The 21,315-nt window shown below is 41.4% G+C and overlaps 1 protein-coding gene across 1 annotated transcript in view; it reads left to right on the top strand.

Annotated features, from left to right (window-relative positions):
- Positions 1 to 21,315, top strand: part of mcm3ap (minichromosome maintenance complex component 3 associated protein) — a 57,450-nt gene that overhangs the window by 3,128 nt on the left and 33,007 nt on the right. Inside the window, exons 2-11 of the mRNA XM_055638194.1 lie at positions 2,155 to 2,375; positions 3,090 to 3,171; positions 3,721 to 3,853; positions 7,768 to 7,970; positions 10,000 to 10,139; positions 11,722 to 11,919; positions 13,437 to 13,705; positions 15,302 to 15,464; positions 18,553 to 18,713; positions 20,948 to 21,177. Coding sequence (XP_055494169.1) covers positions 2,155 to 2,375; positions 3,090 to 3,171; positions 3,721 to 3,853; positions 7,768 to 7,970; positions 10,000 to 10,139; positions 11,722 to 11,919; positions 13,437 to 13,705; positions 15,302 to 15,464; positions 18,553 to 18,713; positions 20,948 to 21,177 — 1,800 coding nt within the window. The remainder of the gene's footprint in view (positions 1 to 2,154; positions 2,376 to 3,089; positions 3,172 to 3,720; positions 3,854 to 7,767; positions 7,971 to 9,999; positions 10,140 to 11,721; positions 11,920 to 13,436; positions 13,706 to 15,301; positions 15,465 to 18,552; positions 18,714 to 20,947; positions 21,178 to 21,315) is intronic.

Below are 21,315 nucleotides of genomic sequence, written 5' to 3'. Positions count from 1 at the left end.
GAAAACGCATCTGAAGAAAAATTACAGCCAGATTGATCACGTTTGAGAATTTTTAGATACCAAAGGAATCAAGAAAAAACACAAATAATGCCTTACTTGATAAAATGCAGTGAGCAAACGCGATAATTCCCAATATTTTCAATGTTTACCAAGCACTTTAGCTGCTGTAGCCCCTTCAGTTCTCGCTTCTCTATACCTTCATTTCGCTTCACTTTTGGAATTCTGAAGTTGGGTACATGTCTCTCACACTTACCCGGACTCCCACAATTTTTTTCAGCGCAAAAATTCACCATTTTGGCGTTTTTTAACAGGTAGGAAAGTACGCGTTTTTAGCATTAATAACATATACCGGAAGTGACGGATATCTTCCAGTTGGATTTAGCGGCTCCGTGCGTCGGGCCCTATGACCCAGTGACCTTACGTGCAACCCCCCTACCCTATCTGGCTATAAATTTTTCAGATGCGTTTTCATTTTGTATGTAAAAACGCACGAGAACCATGGGCGATTTAAAAAAAAAAAAAAAAATTACAGTCAAATTTATCACTTCTGAAACTTTTTAAATGCCAAAGGAATCACGAAAAAACACAAATAATGCCTTAGTTGATGGAATGCAGTGAGCAAAAATGGCCAATGTTCGCCAAGCACTCTGGCTGTTGTTGTCCCTTCAGCTCTTGTTTCTATCTACCGTAATTTCTCCTCACTTTTGGAATTCTGAAGTATGCTAAATGTCTCTCACGCTTATCCCGATTTCCATAATTATTTACAGCGTATAAATTGACAATTTCAGCGGGTTTTAACGGGCCTGCTACGCTGTAAACAATGGTAAGTGCCTACCTGCAGTACATCGCGTGTAATCCATTTGGAGTAGCGTAGCATTGGTACGGGTCATGGGTCGTGACCCGACTGCCGTGAAACCTTGTTGATAGTTGAAGCCTTCTGTCGTACATCTATCTGTATCAAGTGAGTTAAAATTGTCCAGGAAGTGATCAACCGGGATTTCTTCTTCTCAGTTGTCCAACCTAAAACATTAACGGATTCTCTTGCCTTAGTTGCTGCTTGAACTCTGTTTCTCCAGTGTCTTCTGTTTGTACTTTTGATATCCAGCATTTGCCATTCTTTGGTTTTCATTTCTTTGCGACTTTTCTAGGTCTATGTGGTTTTGTGACAAGTCTTCCACAATAACAGAATGATTTGGATTGATGGGCAAATCGCATTTTAACTAGGTGGTATTTCACTACACAACTTTATATGATATTGCTATTTGTTTATGGAGTGTAGAAACAGGCCCTTCGGCCCAACTTGTCCACACCGGCCAACATGTCCCAGCTACACCAGGTCCCATCTGCCAACATTTGGTCCATATCCCTTCAAACCTGTCCTATCCATGTACCTGTCAAAATGCTTCTTAAATGTTGGGTTAGTCCCTGCCTTAACTACCTCATCTGGCAGCTTGTTCCATACATACATCCACCAACCTTTGTGTGGAAAAAGTTACCCCTCAGATTCCTATTAAATCTTTTCCCCTTCACCTGAAACCTATGTCCTCTGGACCACGATTCACCTACTCTGGTCAAGAGACTACCCTCTCTATTGCATCTACCCTCTCTATTACTCTCATAATCTTGTACATAATCTCTATAAGGTCACCTCTCCAGTGCTCCAAGGAATAGAGTCCCAGCCTACTTAACCTCTGCCTATAGCTCAGACCCTCTAGTTTTGGCAACATCCTCGTTAATCATTATACCCTTTCCAGCTTGGAATTTGTTTTTGCTGCTTAGTCTGAACTGTATTAAAACCAATCTGCTGGAGAAATGGTGGGTCAGGCAGCACCTGTGGAGGGAAATGGGCAGTTGTCATTTCAGGTTGGGACCTTTCCTCGAACTGGAAGAAGTCCAGAGAAAGGGCCTCCCCCTGAAACGTTGACTATCCATTTCCCTCCAAAGTGGCCGCTTTACCTGCTGTGCGCCTCCAGCAGATTGTTTTTTGCACAAGATTCCCACAACTTTCATGAACTATCTTTAGTTATGCTTGATTGTACCATGTAGATTAAATTGTGTTAAATGCAGCAATACTTTCAAGATTCCTATTTTAGTTTTACTAAATTGTGTTTGTGGTGTCGCGGATTAATTTTTTGTTCATCTTTATCTTTCCAGATTTTCCCGGTAAGGCTTCTCGGAGACTATGCCGAAGTGATAGTACGGACAGCCTTTCCAGCACTCCTTTGTCAGAACTCACTGCCATCCAATGTAAAAACATCCCAGCCGACCGTAACAAGAAGGAGATCATCAGGAAGCACTTTTCCCAGTTTGGCAAGGTGCAGCGAGTGTACTGCCAAACCAGTAAGAATCAGGCTGTAGTTCACTTCGCCAATCATGTGAGTTCCCAAGGGCTATTCCAGTATTCTCAAATTTCTATGAACAAACACAAACATCAAAAAATTATTAATCAATGCAGAGTCTTAGTATAAAATTAGCAGAAATAATATCAGAACACTTTGCTTTTGTTTTATTTAGTTGCTATGAATTCTGCTTTCCCCCCACGGTCCCTGTCAATTAATGCTCGTTTCATTGTGACTGGCATGAATCTGTGAAACAAAAAAAAAACTGCCTTGCCAGATTAATTTAAAATAGATAGTTGTGTTGAAAATTGTATCAAGTGTGTTTTCCCCATATTGGGTAAATATTTCAAGGAAATATTGCCAATCATAGTGAAAGGAGCGAGTGAAATGGGACATTGAAAATTTATTCCAAAGAGTTGACACAGCAATTGAATGAACAACTATCTGTACTGTTATTCGTTTAAAAATAAAGTGCAACTATAGCTAGGTACCATATTACATTTACCTTTTCAATTCTCCAGGGGTTGCTGACTGTTGATTGCCCAGGTTGCCAAGTGTACAAGTCTAAACCATGATTGTCAGGTTGTGTACTTGCAGCTGAGCAAGAACCTGGTCTGCTTTGCCCATTAAAAAAAAATCAGTTAACTGAGTGGATCAGCCCTACCACTCAAAACCAGAAAAGATTGAGCTTTTAGGCATGTGTCTCAGTTATTCAACAAAGACTATTATAAATACATGTTTCTCTTAAAGACATCAGCATCCAATGCAAAGAGAAAAGGGAAGTCATTATGCAAGCAACATATTGAAATATTTTGGCAAAGAAAGAAAACAAGTAAGTTTAATTCTCTATTTGTTTTATTCCCCACATCAGTTTTATTTGAGCTGTATTTATTCCTCAAACAACCTTGGTGTTGCTTTGGGCAACATCAATGTAAATTCATGACATACTTTGAACCATTAGCTTAGTACATTCATTGTATTAATTGGTAGGGGCGGGTTGGGCCACGGGGTCTGTTTCATAGTTCATGGGAACAGAATGAGGCTATTCGCCCATATAGTCTACGCCGCAAGTTTCTGAGTTGTATGACCATGATACTGTGTCTCTATTTTTAATAGACTTATCAGTAAATAGAAATAGAAGGGAATAGAAACTCTGTCTAGGTTGTCAGTTTATATGGACTACATTGTGGTTCCCTGTCAGTTCTTTATTCTACCATTGGTGGGGTTATGATGTAACTGCAGGCTTGGCTAAGACTAGAATTTTCCTAGATGATCCCCACCAGCCTGCATGTATAGGCTTGGTGAAATGAAGATGAGCAATTGCTATTGTTCTGTTATCACATATGCAAAGTTATAACTACCTTGCCTTTCATCTTGCCAGGTCCTGGAAAGAAAACTTCATGGGAAGAAATGGAGAAACCAAAAGGAGATGACAAGGACAAACCCAATTTGGAGCATTCACCTTTACACAATCCTACTGTAAAAGCTTCTGCTGTAGGAAATACTGCAAACAGGTGACACAATTTAAAACATGTCTTGTGCACCTTCCATGGAGTTGTCTGTTAAAGCTTAGGGGAATTGACTTTTCCTTCTGACTATCAGTGATGCTGGAGATTTGGGTATGACTTGGAGCTTGTCTTCGGAGTGCACAATCCTGCTAACATGCATTTGGGGGTGAATGGTGATCCAGAATAGTGTGCTGCAGCTTTGATATTTAGGTTGCTTTTTACTTCCACCTTTCATTACTTTTATCTCTCAACTTTTTTTTATTGTGAGTATGAACAATCTCTCTTGTCAATGAAACCACTGTCCAGTAACAAGTTGTCATATCTGTTCTTTGTTAGAATCTAGCTGATCAGTGTTAGGACATTTAATCAAGAGCAGCAGAACATATTTGGGTTCTTGCCTGTGCGCACAAGCACGCTTTAGATGGGTAATAATTTGAAGGAACAATTTAAGTTGTATTCTCTGTGCTGCATAGTTGTTAATCTCCAAAACTTGCCACGTCTGAAGTCAGCCATATCATTATGGACAAGGGATAATAAAATATAGGCACGTTGCATTAGATTTCATAACAGATCAAGATTGCAAAATTGGGAAATGTAATAGAGTGGCCATGAAGGAATTTTAGTGGGTATAAAATACAGTAATCCCTCATTATAACGGACCTTGGGGGACGACTGGTGTCTTTTTTTACACAATACACAAAAGGACACAAAGTGCTGGAGTAACTTAGCAGGTCAGGAAGCATCTCTGTGGAACATGGATAGGTGATGTCAGGACCCTTTTTCAGACTGATTTAGACGGCTGAGTAACTCCAGCACTTTGTGTTGTTTCTCCTTAAAACTAGGAGCAGGTGCTGCTGGTCGACACCAGTGAGCACTTCACCCACTGCACGGTCTGATTGATGTGGCTGTTGTGGCCCATGTTGTAGCCCCTGGCTGTTAGTTCTTTCTTCAGGCTGCAGCCATCGAAATGCATGTTCACCATGGGGCTCTCCCCCCCCCCCCCCCCCCCCCCCCCCCCAACCCAACCATTTACCGCTACTTCTCTGTCAGTCGTGGCTCTGCCGTCTCTCCCCTGCAGTCGCCGACATCTTCCAAGGTGGAATATGTCAGCGACTCCGGGGGAGGAGGGAGCGGCGGAGTGGACAGAGCAATGGGAAGCGCTGGAGGAAGTGGCGGAGCAGAGAAAGCTAGTGTAGGGAGTGGGTGCGAAACTGGGATAACAAATTAATGTATAGGTGATCGTCGGTTGGCATGGACATGGGCCGAAGGAACTGTTTCCACGCTGTATTTCTGAACTAAACCTGTTGGCACATTTCTTGTATGTTTGATCATTTATATTCGCTTCAAGCACCTACAAGTTTGAGCAGTTGTGAAAAAGTTACTTTTCTAACAACTAAACAGGTTCACTTCTTAATAAACCGACAACACACAAACGTTTGGTAGACCAGTTCAAAACTTTACTTATTATCGGCCGATGGAAGGGAGGGAGAACTAGTCAAGTGAGCAATTACAGACACTTCACCGTCCTCATTCACTTCTCCGAACAACAGAATTACATCGTATTACATAGTGTTTTTTTGTCACCTTAGCACATTCCACAGACATTAGTCATGGTCAGAGGTACAGGAAAATAAAGGTTTCTACAGAATGCATCACATCAAAGGCATTTGTCAAAATCCCGTGGATCAATCTAGCTTCTCCTCTCTCGTCACCCCCTCCCTCATAAACATCGGACACTTGATGCAAGGCATTTTACATATCAAAGAGATCAATCTAGCTCCTTCTCTCATCACCCCATCCCTCATAAACATCAGACATTTGGTGCAAGGCATTTTACATCAAAGAGATCGATCTAGCTTTTTCTCTGCTTCCTCTCTCGTCACTTGGGAGACAAATGTTATAGTATTCATTATCTCACACACCGCAACCTGAGGCAAGCCTAAATATAAGCTGTAAACCAGCCCAGGAACCAATTCTTCTTATATTTTTAACTTAATTCAGCCTTATCAGTTGGAACTACACAAGTTTACAGAAAATAAACTTTTTCAAAAGTCCAGGAGTTTTCAATATACCAGTTAGCTGAGCTTTAATGGGAAGGACAAAAAAATTGAGGCTTTTTTGTGTTGATGGTATTCGTTTCGAGCCATTTCGGACTCAATCAAAATGATAGCAGGCAGCCTTGGAAGCCTTACCCCATTACTCAAACCTCACGTCAAAAACCTTGGCATGATATTTGACTCGGCATTGAAATTTGACAAACAAGTCAATGCTGTGGTAAAAGCTAGCTTCTTCCAGCTTCGGACGATAGCTAAAATAAAACAATTCCTCCACTTTGATGACCTCGAAAAGATCATCCACACATTTATCTCCTCCTGTCTCGATTACTGCAACTCCCTTTACACTGGTATCAGCCAATCTTCCCTGTCCTGCCTGCAACTGGTCCAAAACGCCGCAACGAGACTCCTGACGGGCACCCAAAAAAGGACCACATCACCCCGATTCTGGCCTCGCTCCACTGGCTCCCTGTGCAGTTTCCGAATAAATTTCAAGATCCTTCTTTATGACTGCAAAGCCCTTAACGGGCCTGCCCCCACCTACATCAAAAGTCTGCCTACCCACCACACCACCTCCAGGTCTCTCAGATCGGCCGACTTGGGGTTACTGAACATCTCGCGGTCTAGGCATAAGCTCAGGGACGACCGCGCCTTTGCAGTTGCAGCTCCTAGACTGGAACAGCATCCCTCTTCCCATCAGAACTGCCCCCTCCATCGACTCCTTTAAGTCGAGTCTTAAAACTCATCTTTACTCTCAAGCCTTTCTTGACTTCCTCTGAGGGAGGACTATATGTATGTATTTATGTATGTACTTAATCTATGAACGAATGTTGTATAACATTAATGCCTCCACCAATGCAAAGCACTTTGGCCAACAAGAGTTTTTTAAATGTGCTATAGAAATAAAAATTACTTGACTTGATTTCAACTAAGCACTTTGCCCAATTAAGTCTTGAGATTTCAGTTATGTAGTAATGAGTTTATTTGTCGTGATGTTTAACATCAATCTAACAAGGCTATGTGACGTTGCAGCATGGAAATCTCATCAGCGAATGATCATCTGAACTGGTTGCTGCTAGTGTCCAGGTTCATTAATGCTTTGTTGCGGATTCACACTGAGAATTTATTATACCTGGCTCACTGCTTGAATTTACCTTGAGTAAAAATGTTTTTTTTTCATTTTCAAATTGTGCATCTTAGCTCCTTGCACTGTAGACTGTTGGGGGACTTGTCCAGCTTCAGGTAGGTGGATGTAAAAGCCACTCTTCCTAACCACGTTACCAAGATGGTGGCTTTTGAGAGACAAATCCTATTTTTTCTCAGACGTCTTGTGCAGTTTCAAAAGCAATATCTTTGTTTGTCCTATCAAATTAAATTTCCTGGGCAGTGGCAGGTGGAGTCACCATTGAAAACAATGGCAACTAATGAACCACAGCTGCACATTGTGGCTACAAAGCAAATATTGTGCAGCAAATTAATTAGAAGATAAATCTGAGCATCAAAGATGGTTGAATGGCAGCACTTCATACCTTTAATTACTCTATACACTGTGGCTATGGTATGTACCATCTACAGGATTCTCTGCAGCAATTAATCTTTAATTCTTTAGACACTGCTTCCTAAAAACTGGATGAATTTATGCAGGAATGGATTTTGCTGATGCTGGGTGAGATCAGGTAAGGTAGATCCTTGGTCACACTTAGCTTGTGAGTGTAAAGCAGGAATTAAGTGATGTGGTTTATCTGTCAGTGATGGATAACGTGACAACTACGTATGATCCAATATTCTCTAAGGGCATAATGAACAATAATGGCAAGAAATGGCTTAAAAACAAGTTCAACTTTTTATTAATTCTTTGTTCTTTAGGTCACCAGTTAAGAGTGCACCCATTAAGAGTCAAAAATTAGAGAATGAATCTCAGCAATCAACAGAGATAGAAGATCAGATGTTGGCATCTGAGCGTATGGTGACTCTACCTTCTTCTCTCAGTCACCTGATTGGCACAATTGCTGCTAATCCTGAGGAGAAATATAGAGTACTGGACCAACGAGACAAGTTAATGAGACAAGGTAACGTGTTCTTTAAAGAAAAAAATGTTCAATGACTAGACCATATACCTGTTGACTGAACCCCCTCAGTTCTTTGTGTTATTTGTCCTATTTATTTCCACCTTCACCCCATTGCTCTGATTTATCTATTTTGGTGATCCATTAATGCATTTTGTTACATTTTTCAATATTCCCGCTTTCACATTGAGTCCAAAGTTAAATTTGATCTCAATAGCTGTGAAAGTAACCATGCATTGTTCTTTGTGTCATAAAAGGAGTGGTAGAAGTGTGGGTCTTTGCGGGCAGGGTAACAGAGGGCCATTTTCCCAGATTTGCTGTGGAGCATTTGAGAGCTTCTGCCACAAATGCTGGTGAATGGAAACGTAACAAGGTTTGCCTTTTACGTTTGCAATAAAATTGATTCAAATAAATTTGCACATATGTATTTTGCATGTCACCACCAAATTAGAGATAGGTTGTCTCAGTTTAGTTTTAGTTTGGAGATACAGTGCAGAAAGAGGCCCTTCGGCCCACTGTCTGCGCTGACCATAGATCACCCGGACACTAGCACTATCCGACACATTGGGGACAATTTGCAATCTGTACCACATGTCCCGTTGGTTATTAGTAAAATTTCAAGTCGGCATATTTATTTAATGGGGGATCTATCTGAAATTAATAATTAAAATAGTTATCACCCGTAAAAAAATTATTCTATTCTTTATAAAATTATAAATCTTACAGTTTTTTCAAAAATTCCTTGTCCCGATGATTGGAGTCATTTACCGTCACACACCTTTGTTGAGCCGTCCCACATGGCTATAAATGTCGCTGCCTGCACAATCAGCTCCAAATCTTCTTCAAAGTGATGGAGGTGTTGATTACTTTGGTTTATGAATGGTTCCGTGTCATAGCTGTAGAGCCATAGTTCCAGTGATCCAGATTCAATCCTGATCTTGGCCGTTATCAGTTTGGAGTTTGCACATGCTTCCAGTGACTGCTTGGATTTCATCTGGGTGCTCTGGTTTCTTCCCATGTCTCAATGGTATGCTGGTTGGTAGGTTAATTAACTGTTCTACATTTCTCCACATGTACAGTTGAGCTGTAGAGTCTGGGGGATTGGATCATGAGTGTTTAATTGCCATGTGCACAGGGAACGACAAAATGAAATTCTTACCTGCTGCAGCTTTACAGGCACAGTATGAATTTCAAGGCTTGTGTTGTTAATGGGTATGTGTGAATAAGAAGGCTTGAGAGGCGAACTTCTACTTATCTCAGTCCCAGGCTATCACAGCAGGTAATTATTGGGGTAGTATTCAAGGCCCACTGGTCTTTAGCTGGGGTATCAATAACGTTGCCTTCATTTTAAGGACAGAAAATTAATGTTTGATAATGAAGCAGTCCATGCTTCTAATGCAGCAAGGCCCCATCAAAATTCAGGCATGGCCTGATAAGTGATGTAACATTCATACCACACCAAAAGGAGAGTGTCTAATCATCTCCCTTTGATGTTTAACCCCAATACTACTGTGGACTACCCCACCACAATCCCTGTGGCTGGCACTCTATCCACCATCTTAAATGTTTTCTCCATCTGTTATTGATATACCTCGGCTACAATGTTGCAGGAGTAACACACCATGATTTCCTCAAGAACTGCACTTTTGTATGTGCAACCGCTCCTCCTAATTGAGGGACACAACTAGTGTGGGTGTGTTAACACTGCCACCTGCAAGTTCCTCTCCCTGTTCCATGTCGAGTTCACTTGCATCACTGATCCTTCATATTGGCTGTATCCAGCAGCATAGAGGGAGCATATGGACTGCAATCATTCAAGAGGGTGGCTCACCATCAGCTCAAAAGATGGGCAGTACGTGTGGGCCTTGCCAAATCCCAAAGAAGAACCTAAAGGAAGATATGGGGGTGTTGTCTGTTAGAAAATGCTGCATTTTTGGAGGATAACAGCTGGATTTAGGCACAATACAAGATGGGTTGATTACATAGACTTTCACACTCAAATATTGAGATGTATTGTTGTATTTTGTTGCAGACCGAGTGAAAAGAACTGATCTGGAAAAAGCTAAAGCTTTGGTGGGGACCTGCATGGACATGTGCCCGGAGAAGGAACGCTACATGAGAGAGACAAGATACCAGCTCAGTTCTTTTGAGATCATGGCTGGCACTGACAAGGTCAGTTTTTAAATTTTCGATTTTCTTATTCCATGTACCTGTAAATCATTCCAGCTCACAGTCCAGACCAGCCATACTCCAGTTCTGGCTGTGCACCCTGTTTGGATGCAGGGCCATAGGCTCACATTCTGGACTGATGAATAGGCTACAGTAGGTGTCAAAATAATCAGTATTTTTGAACAATTGATGCTGGATTATCAGAGCTTTACTATGTATGTGGTTGGGTATAATTTCCAATGCTAATAAATTGTTGAAGTAACAAGTAGGGAAGATATAACATGTATGAGAGAAATAACTTGCTAAAGAAATAAATAAGTTGAGGTGACATGGGGACACAGCAGCTAAGCTTCCACAGAAACAATCCTAGATTAATATCACAACATAGTTACCGTGTAATCTTAATTTCATTGACAATCTTGATTTTTATTAAATAAAAATGGTTAGTCTTAGTAATGATAATGACAAAAACTACTGGATCGTGTTAAACTCCTGTCTGTCTCACCAATAGAGAAGCAACTCTGCCATTCTTTTCTGGTCTGGCAATTATATGATTCCAACTTAATCAACATGGGAAAATCTTGATCACCATCTGAAGTGACCCAGCAAGCAACTCTGTTTTATCGTTAACTGCCATATCCATACAGATAGAGCATACAACTAGACAGATTATCCAGCAGCAAGCTATTTCCTCTCAGCCCAGTCAACTTCAGAAATCTTAATATCTCAATTGGAAGAAATTACTGGTCAAATAACAGCCTGACTTTGTAATCACAAAAACATACTTGAAAGCTAACATAAACTCTGACCCTCTCCCCCTGTCTCTGACACTGAACAGTCTGTCCTCACCTTTGTACCCCTGTGTCCACATCTCGAGGTCCAAGTCGGGTATGATGTTCAGCTCTTCAATTGCAGTCTCCGTGCCTATTTCTATAGCAAGGAGACCTCCGCCCCAATGATGACCCTTTCTCTTGCCCCCAACACTTCTCTCTTTTTTTGGACTTTTAACCTCACGATCTTTTTATTTCTAACTTCCAAAGTGACATTAACCATCTTGACCTCCATTCCCTTCACCCACTCCAGCCTTATCCCCTCTTCCTCAGCTTTACTACTTCCCATTGTTTTTTGCAAGGGCCACACTCTTCGTGAACAGGAAATTAACAACATGAACTGACTAGCGTAGAAGGCTTGAGAGACCGATTAGCCTCTTTCTGTTCCTATTTCTTATGCTCCCTTGGGTGTTGCATTTTCCATTGTGACTAGGTCCGATTTTAGTTTGAACAGTCTATTGAAAAGAACTTGTAGGCTATGTCAGTGTTGATGGACTTTCAATATTCTTTGTTAATTACGTAGCTGTAAGCAGCAGTGTAAAGACTTGTCTGCGTCCCATGTAGTTTTGCTGCATAGATTCACCATATTGAGCTGTTATAGTACAGCATTAGTCTAAGTTACCAAGGACACAGCATATTTTGCCATGTAGTGCCAAATTTGTCTGCTCCATCTAGTAAACTATCTAACGTTGTCTGGGTTATTGAACGTTAAAGCCTCGTTCATTGCGTGCTAATGTTTGTTTCTTACACCACAGGTTAACCATGAAGCTGCAATCAAGGAGTATAGCAGATCATCAGCTGATCAAGAAGAACCTCTGCCCCATGAACTTCGCCCTGCCTCTGTGTTGAAATTAACTATGGATTATTTAGTGACCAAAATCATGGATCTGGGTGAGGGCAATTATCGGGACTGGTATGACTTTGTATGGAATCGAACTCGTGGTGTAAGAAAGGTAAGTTGTTAATGTCTGGCATTATCCTGTCTCTGCACGGACTTGTATATATTTCCAACTAAGAAAGTTATTGATAAAAGTACGCAGGGTGACAAGGTCCTCCAATTAATGCTTACCAGGGGTAAAGAGGGGTAAATCCAGATCGCTGCAGCGCAATGGTTATTTCTGTTCATTTAGAAATGGAATGTTTGAGGCCAGTAATGTACTTGTCATTTTAAAAGCGAACAATTGCGTTGACCAATGTAAAAATGATGCAGGGGGCGCCGTCCTGTGTATGGCTGCCTAGCCAGCAGCTGTCCGTCTTTTTCACTCTTTTTTATTTTTAGTGAGTTTTAGTGTTTTGTTTTTAGGAGGTGGGGTGGGGGGGGGGGGGGGGGAAACTTCTTTCTAGGGTCCCTACCTGGTCGGAGAGGCAGATTTTCTCCGGGCTGCACAGTCGACCCGTCCTCGTGGCCTACCAGCGGGCCTGGAGCGGCGTTTTCCTGTCGGGGACCGCCCAGAACCTCGGCTTCGGCAGCAGCACAGCGCTGGAGCACTATCGCGGAGCGGGCGATGCCCTGCCTCGACTATGCGTGAACTGGGGATGGGGACTGGACATTGTGCCTTCCCTCATAATGGAAACCATTGTGGGGGAATGGTTTTATGTTAAAGATCTTTATTATTGTTATGTTTTAGCTGAAAGGACGCTGCACGGAGAGGACGCTGGCGCTGTTTGTTCGCTGCTTCTCCGTCTGCTATTGCCTCTTGTGTTCTTGTTTGTGTTCTGTTTTTGTTTTTGTTTTTTGTTTGCCTTGCCTTGTAAAGCGACTTTGAGTCCTTGGAAAAGCGCTATATAAATTCAATTTATTATTATTATTATTATTAAAAATACTTGTTTCTCCTATTCTGAGTATAAGACTGTTCATCTACTCTATCTATTCCTCTCATGATCTTACACACCTCAATAAGAACACTCCTCAGCCACCTGCGCTCCAAAGAATAAAATACTAGCCTGCTTAACTGCTCTCAATAGCTCAGCCCCTTGAGCCCTGGCAAGATCCTTGTAAATCTTCTCCATGTGTTTTTAGCCTACTGGCATCATTCCCACAGCAGGGTGACCAAAACTAAATGCAATAGTCCCAAGTGCAGCCTTATCAACGTCATGTACAACTGTGCCTTCCATTTGCTGGTATTTGGCCCATATTTCTTTAAATCCTGTCCTGCCCAAATGTCCTTTCAATGTTAATTGTGCCTGACTTTACAGCTTCCTCTGGCACCTCATTCCATATTCATATAATCTCCTGTGTGGAAAGATACTCCCCCTGAGTTACCTTCAAATATTTTCCCTCTCACTTCAACCTATGCTCAAAACATGGTGCTGAGTTACTCCAGCACTTTGTGTTTTGCTCAAGATTCCAGCATCTGCAGTTTCTTGTGTCACCATTCAACTATGCTCTCTAGTATCAGATTTCCAACCCCTATACTTTCGTATTCATTTGTAAAGGGTCTTTCCATTGATAGTTTTATTTTTCTTACAGGATATTACACAACAGCACCTATGTGATAAGCCAATTGTGGCCCTAATTGAAAAGTGTACACGATTCCATATCCACTGCAGTCATCATCTCTGTGAGGAGCCAATGTCCTCTTATGATGCTAAGATAAATGATGAAAACCTGACTAAGTGTTTGCAAAGTCTGAAAGAAATGTACCAGGATTTAGCCAACAAGGATATCTACTGTGAGAATGAGGCAGAATTCCGTGGCTACCATGTTCTGCTCAATCTCAATGAGGGAGATATTCTCCGGTAAGCAGGAGATATTTATTTTCAGTGTGCTTGCTGCATAGTGAAATGATACCATCATGTTGTACTGTTATGGCACTGTCCCAATCCTCAACTCCTTCCCCTAATCTGTGCCTTTTTTTTCCACTCTCATTTCGTCAAATCTACGATGATAGCTTTCGGAGTACCTGTTTTCACAACTTTGAAGGGAATAAGTTCATGTCATAGGAGCAGAAATTATGAATTTGGCCCATTGGGTCTCCTCCACGATTCAGTCATGGCTGATCGATTTTTTTCCCTCTCATCTTCATTCTCCTGTCTTCTCACTGTAACCTCTGACACTATTACTAATCAAAAACCTGTCAATCTCTGCTTTAAAATACTCAAAAGTCTTGGCCTCCACAGATTCACCCCATTATGGCTAAATAAATTCATCCTCATCTCCTTTCTAAAGGTACGTACCTTTATTCTGAGGTCTCGGGTCCGAGACTCTCCAGTGAGTGGAAACACCCTCTCCACATCCACTCTATCCAGGCCTTTCATTATTCAGTGAGTTTGATTGAGGTCATCCCCTCCCTCATCATTCTAAACATTAGCGAGTACTACAGGCCGAGAGGCGCCAAATGGCTTGTCATACGTTAACCCAATCATCCCTGAATTGTCATCCCCAATGGGTTCCAGATCGTGACAACTGTTTTTCTCATCTCGGATCTTGCTTCATTACTATGAATCAGTGTCCATTAATGGGTGCAGCATCTCGCTAATTCCCTTTTTCTGAGCCCATTGTGATTTTTATGTTCCCCTCAATCATTTTTGTTCTGAAATAAGCAAATCTCTAGTCCAATATTATAGCTGTTTTCCTCATTCCTTCATCTATTCTGGTAAATCTTTTCTCTTCTGTCTCTTTCGGATCTTTGTGCCCCCTCTGAACGGTGGTGAGCAGAATCGGACACTGTTTTGCAATTGTGGCCTTTTGTGGTCAATCCAGACTTACCCATTTTTCAAATTTTGTAACATTGCTACCTTGTATTCTGCATGGGTAGTTTGCAACCTAACGCTTTGAACAATTAAATCTCCCATTGTTAGCTTGTCCAGAATTTTTATTACGTTTCCCTTAACACTCCAGGAACCTCATTTTCCTTCATAGGGACTAATGTGAAATGATCAGTTAAAATCTCAGCCACGTCCTCTGGACCCACAGATTCATATGTCATCTTGTTCGGTATTGTCAACAGGCCAAATAATGTTAGAGTAGAGGAAGAACTGCTTGGTCAAATTAGCAAAGCATTATTATGGCGGAATTCAGCTTCCTTCATTAATTGAACAGAAGAGGTTGATGAACGTTAGGTGTGTTTGATGTCAAATACAATGAAACCGAGCTTGATTATTCAGTATACAAAGCACAAGATATTTTACCCTGTAACTACGCTAAAATTAAATCATCACATTTGGAAGGAAGATTCTTCATTCAGATGTTCATGAAAAGAAAATACCCATTGGGGGAAAAAAGAGATTCATTATTTCCTTTTTCATTAACTTGCTAAACAGGCACCGTCAACCGCTACCTCAGTGGCACAGATTTGCTGACTCAACATGCTTGTTTGTTCTTTAATTTTCCAGGGAAGTCCAACAGCTCCGTCCAATCATCCGGAACTCCCCAGGGGTGAAGTTGGCTGTCCAGGCATTTGCTGCTCTAAACAGCAACAACTTTGTACGTTTTTTCAAATTGGTTAAGGCAGCCTCCTACCTCAGTGCCTGTATACTGCATCGTTATTTCAAACAGGTATGGCTAATCACCTGCTGAGATGTGAAATATAAATTTATAAACTATAAACTAATGCATGCTAGTGGAGTTGTTTGATTGTCAAAGAAGGATATTGAAAGTTTTTTTTCATTTAGTCGCCTTGTGATTTGCTTTTTATCTGTGAGAGCTTTGTCTCAGAACAACCACCGACTCGAAGCAGAATGTTTTTGTTGGTGGCTTGTCACTGAGTGAGAATTATAGCAAAGGGGATCTTGCTTTTGAGCCTGCTCACGCCCAACTTTACAGAGAGAATACTGACTAAACCAAACAGAGAATACAATAATGACGGCCCCTTCTGCCAGCCCTTGACTCGGTCAATTCTTCTTGAGTTTTATGAGTAGGTCATAATGAGTGAATATAATAAACTAATTTTTTATGACTTTTTGAACTATTAAACATATGTAAAAAGGCTATGTTTATCAAATGCTAATTTGGGTCCCTTACAGCGGGAGATGAAAATTTATAGAGGGGAATCGGGATAAAGGAGAGAAATTCAACAGACTAAATAAGGAACTTGGAGTAATCATTAGCTAAAAAACTAGCACAGGAGAAACATAGAAACATAGAAATTAGGTGCAGGTGTAGGCCCTTCGAGCCTGCACCTCCATTCAATATGATCATGGCTGATCATCCAACTCAGTATCCTGTACCTGCCTTCTCTCCTTAGCCACAAGGGCCACATCTAACTCCCTCTTAAATATAGCCAATGAACTGGCCTCAACTACCCTATGTGGCAGAGAGTTCCAGAGATTCACCACTCTCTGTGAAAAAAGTTTTTCTCATCTCGGTTTTAAAGGATTTCCCCCTTATCCTTAAGCTGTGACCCCTTGTCCTGGACTTCCCCAACATCGGGAACAATCTTCCTGCATCTAGCCTGTCCAACTTCTTAAGAATTTTGTAAGTTTCTATAAGATCCCCTCTCAATCTCCTAAATTCTAGAGAGTATAAACCAAGTCTATCCAGTCTTTCTTCATAAGACAATCCTGACATCCCAGGAATCAGTCTGGTGAACCTTCTCTGTACTCCCTCTATGGCAATAATGTCCTTCCTCAGATTAGGAGACCAAAACTGTACGCAATACTCCAGGTGTGGTCTCACCAAGACCCTGTACAACTGCAGTAGAACCTCCCTGCTCCTATACTCAAATCCTTTTGCTATGAAAGCTAACATACCATTCGCTTTCTTCACTGCCTGCTGCACCTGCATGCCTACTTTCAATGACTGGTGTACCATGACACCCAGATCTCGCTGCATCTCCCCTTTTCCTAATCAGCCACCATTTAGATAATAGTCTGCTTTCCTGTTTTTGCCACCAAAATGGATAACCTCACATTTATCCACATTATACTGCATCTGCCAAACATTTGCGCACTCACACAGCCTATCCAAGTCACCTTGCAGTCTACTAGCATCCTCCTCACAGCTAACACTGCCCCCTAGCTTAGTGTCATCCGCAAACTTGGAGATATTGCCTTCAATTCCCTCATCCAGATCATTAATATATATTGTAAATAGCTGGGGTCCCAGCACTGAGCCTTGCAGTACCCCACTAGTCACTGCCCGCCATTGTGAAAAGGACCCGTTTACTCCTACTCTTTGCTTCCTGTTTGCCAGCCAGTTCTCTATCCACATCAATACTGAACCCCCAATGCCGATTGCTTTAATTAAGGTGCACTGAAAGGTGATTACTTCCCAGATCTCATGACGCACATTCTATAGTTTTAAAGATGGCAGTGGAGCTGGTAGATGCACTTAATGTCACATTTTAACATTTCATAGATTTTAATTCAGGTGTCAGGTAGCGAACTGACCATTCAAGAAAAAAGAGGCAAGATTCAAGAAAAACCCTGCCATTCAAGAAAAAAAGAGGCAAAAAGTAGAGAACTATAGCCTAACTTTAGGGTAATACTGGAGTATTTTTAAGGAAGTAGTAACTGAACACTTCGGAAAACATAGCAGCTTCATGGTCATAAGTGATAGGAGCAGAATTAGGCCATTCGGCCCATCAAGTCTCTGCCATTTTCAATCATGGCTGATCTATCTTTCCCTCTCAATCCCATTCTCCTGCCTTCTCCCCATAACCCCTGACACGTTCTTATCTATGTATCTATCTCTGCCTTAATATTCATTGACTTGGCCTCAACAGCCTTCTGTGACAATGAATTCCACAGAATCACAACCCTCTGATTAAAGAAATTCCTCCTCATCTCTTTCCTAAAGTAACGTCTTTTAATTCTGAGGCTATGACTTATGGCCCTAGACTCTCCCACTAGTGTAAACATCCTCTCCACATCCACTCTATCCAGGCCTTTCAGTAGTTGGTAGTAACAGTAAGTTTCAATGTGTCCCCTCATCCTTCAGGAGGAGATGGCCAGATTCCTTCTCGCAGAGCTGAGTTAGTAGGCACTGGTTTAGGATGAAAGGTCGAAATTTGAACAATACGTTTTTCACACAGCTGGTAGTAAACATCTGGAATGAGCTACAGAACTAGTAGAGGCCGATGCAATTACAAGTTTAAAGGGCATTTGTACTGATACTTGGATAGGAAAGGCGCAGAGAGATATGGGTCTAATGCAGGCAAAGAAGATTTGCATAGATAGGCATTACAATCACATGAACACGGTAGGCTGTAAGGGCTCACCGGTGCTGTATGATTCAATGACAGAAGAAATGTCTTCATCTGGAGGGTAGTGAATCTTTGGAATTCTTTGTCCAGGAAGTCTGTAGATAGATTTTATAGGTGTCAAGGAATATAGGAAACATCCTGGTAAATCTTCTCAATCCCTGTCCAGAATGTTGATTTAAATTCAGGATCAATCTTTTTCTAATGGTAGGACACATTTGGGAGACTGTATTCCCTATTTTTGTTCATTTATTGCTGTGATATTGTGAGGAGCATGGGGAAGTAATACAGAGACAAATTTTGCATCTGACGGCTGACTTTTGACCAAGCATGAGGGTGATCCTCTGTGATGGCCTGCTGAGTGCTACTGATCTGCCTAGCTGATGTGGATGAAAGCTACTCAGACAGCATTCTTTCACAATGTATGATTGTTTTTTGTTTCAGGTTCGTCGTGAAGCTCTCAAAGCTTTGAATGTTGCTCTCACGGTGAGCTCTCAGCGATCTACAATGTTTCCAATGGATACTCTTGTTAGAATGCTGCTGTTTAAAGACTGTGGAGAAGCAGCTGAATTTGCTAGGGACTATGGACTAAGTGTGAGTGATTGGTAAGTTTCAGAAAGAAACCAGACATTAAAACTATCTATATTTCCATCTGTATTTATCAATTTGTTGTTTTATAACTGTGGAATATGCAGCTATTGTGTTATTTTGAGGTTAAAAGAGATTGTATGAATGCTGAAATGGTAAATCATCCTGGATTATCTTGTGGTCTGTTACTTCAATTCTTAGCATTGCTCGTGATGGACTCTCCTTGCCTTTAGACTTCTAGTCCCCACATGGTGCTCAATATTGAAAAGCTCAACTGATCCAATTTTCATCCTGAAACCTCCAAATGATTGCGTTTTACCACAGACACTTTGTCATTTGGGTATTTGGGCCAAACCAATGTTCATGATTTACCCGAGTCTCCATAATCGTATGCAATCCTAATGTTCTAATCTTCCCATAAGTTTGCCTAAACGTCTCCTGTAGAAGCTATTTTCAAATTCTAATCGCTATCTGGCTTCCACTGAATTCTCTATTAAATTAATTTTTATTGCTCATGATTCCAATCTCACTCCATATAAAAAATATTCCTTTGTGCCTGCCTGATCACAGGAAACCTGACAGGGAGTGTAGGAACCGGGGCCCTGGTGAATGGATGGGGAGCGTGGGAACCAGGGTCTGGATGTGGAAAATGCAAAAACAATAGGCGAGTCAGGTGTTGAGATTTCCAAATGGTTAGATGGCAAAGAATCTGAGCATTTAGGTACCTAATAAATTGCTACTACTCCACACCTAGCTTTATTATCTTGACTTTTTTTAGTCAACTTATCTATTTCCCTGACGTTCTTATTCTGACCCTTGTTTACTATGGATTATAATTTCAAAGACTTGTGGAAGTTCATTGATATTATCTAGCTAATGTAATACTTTAAGGCTATGATCATGAATTATTTTTGAATCCTAGCTGCACATTCTTTATTTTTAAATTCCTAGGTTATCCATTTGCTCAATAATCCCACCATCATTCTTGTGAATGATGCCAAACTAAATTGTTTTGAGATGTTTGGATCTTTTTCATTTCCCTCTCCCTTTGTTAATTCAGTCTTGATTTCCGTTGCTGCTTAATTGCTTCATTTGACTTTTTTTCTACTCTTTATCACCCCTTTTTATTCTTTCATTGTATTGTTATCAATTTTGATGTTACTACTGTTGTGTATGTTCAAGTTTGTTACATTTATTATCACATGCACCAATTGGTACAGTGAGATTTGAACTACCATACAGCCATACGAATAAAAAGAACATAATACACGATAGAATTTAACATAAACATCCCCACACAGCAGAATCAAATGTTTCCCACTGTGAGGGAAGGCAATAAAACTCAGCCAACTTCCTCTTTGTTCTCCCATGGTCGGGGCCTTTGAGCCCTCCGCAGTCGCAGCTACGGCAGCCCGATGTTCAGGCCCTCTTGCCGGGATGATCGGAACTCCGGCGTTGGAACGGAGAACACTCTCAGCGGCTTGGAGTTTCCGAATCGGCCGCTTCCTAACTGAGGCCGAGCTGGTCAGAGATTCAACGCTGGCGACCCTCGGCAAAGGATCCCAGGACTCCGCGATGTTATATCAGCTCCGCCCCGCGGCTAGAAACTCCGCAGACCCAGCTCCATGGTGTTAAACAGCAGGCCCAACACTCCGGAGCTTCAACAAGGCGATCCCCAGTAAGGCATCGTCCAGCTCCGCGATGGAATTCAGTGCTGTGCCGCTGCTGAAGCTCTATCCAGTCTCCGGCAGGAAAGGCCGCGCCAATCCGGATGGTAGGCTGCGAGGCGAGGGGAGGGGGTGCGAAGCTGCGACTTGGAGAAAAGACGCATCCTCGACCAGGAAGTGACTAAGAAAACTGTTTCCCCCTTCCCCCCCACCTCCCTCACATAAAAAAAGAAACCTCCAAAACCATACTTTTGAACAGACTAAAAATAACAAAAAGGGTGAATTGACAAACAGACTGCTGGCGAGTCCTTGCTCACTAGTTTGTTCTCGTCTTTTCGTGAAATTTTGTTTTGGACTTAATTGTCCGTGTTAAATCTCTTATGTGTTCAACATCTGCTCATCATTTTTTGTATTTTTTTCCTATTGGATTCCTGAGTTTAGCTATTACTTTGTTTCTGCATAGCTGGGCTTCTTTAGAATAAAGGTACTTTGCAATGTGAATTACAATTTAGTTTGAAAGAATAACATAGATTGTGCAAATAATTGGATCTACTCTTGAATTTATAACATTTAATATATTTCAGGTGTGTAGAATTGAATCGATCAACATTATGCGATCCAGAATTTGTACTGTTGCCCAAAAAGTCCTTGTTTATTGATCAGAAACGGACTACTCTCATTGGTGAAGTTGTGAATGGGAGGCAGCTTCCACTCTTCATACCCCATGTCCCTATTTTGAGCTTTGACCGTCAAGGGCAATACATTGGAGAGTGCTTTGAGCCAAGCAATGTGGGCCAGAAATTGCCTCCACCAGGTGTGTACAAAATTGTCAGGATATCATTACTTTTGTTTTCTTAATGGGCCTGTCCCACTTGGCGATTTTTTTAAAGCAACTGCCAGCAATTGTCATAGTCGTAGCAGGTTGCTGAAAAAACGGCAACAATCTACGTCA

This window comes from Leucoraja erinacea, chromosome 7 (genome assembly GCF_028641065.1).
Source record: "Leucoraja erinacea ecotype New England chromosome 7, Leri_hhj_1, whole genome shotgun sequence".
In the NCBI taxonomy this organism is placed as follows: domain Eukaryota; kingdom Metazoa; phylum Chordata; class Chondrichthyes; order Rajiformes; family Rajidae; genus Leucoraja; species Leucoraja erinaceus.
Note: the sequence above shows the minus strand (reverse complement) of the source record. Positions and strands in the feature narration are given on the sequence as shown.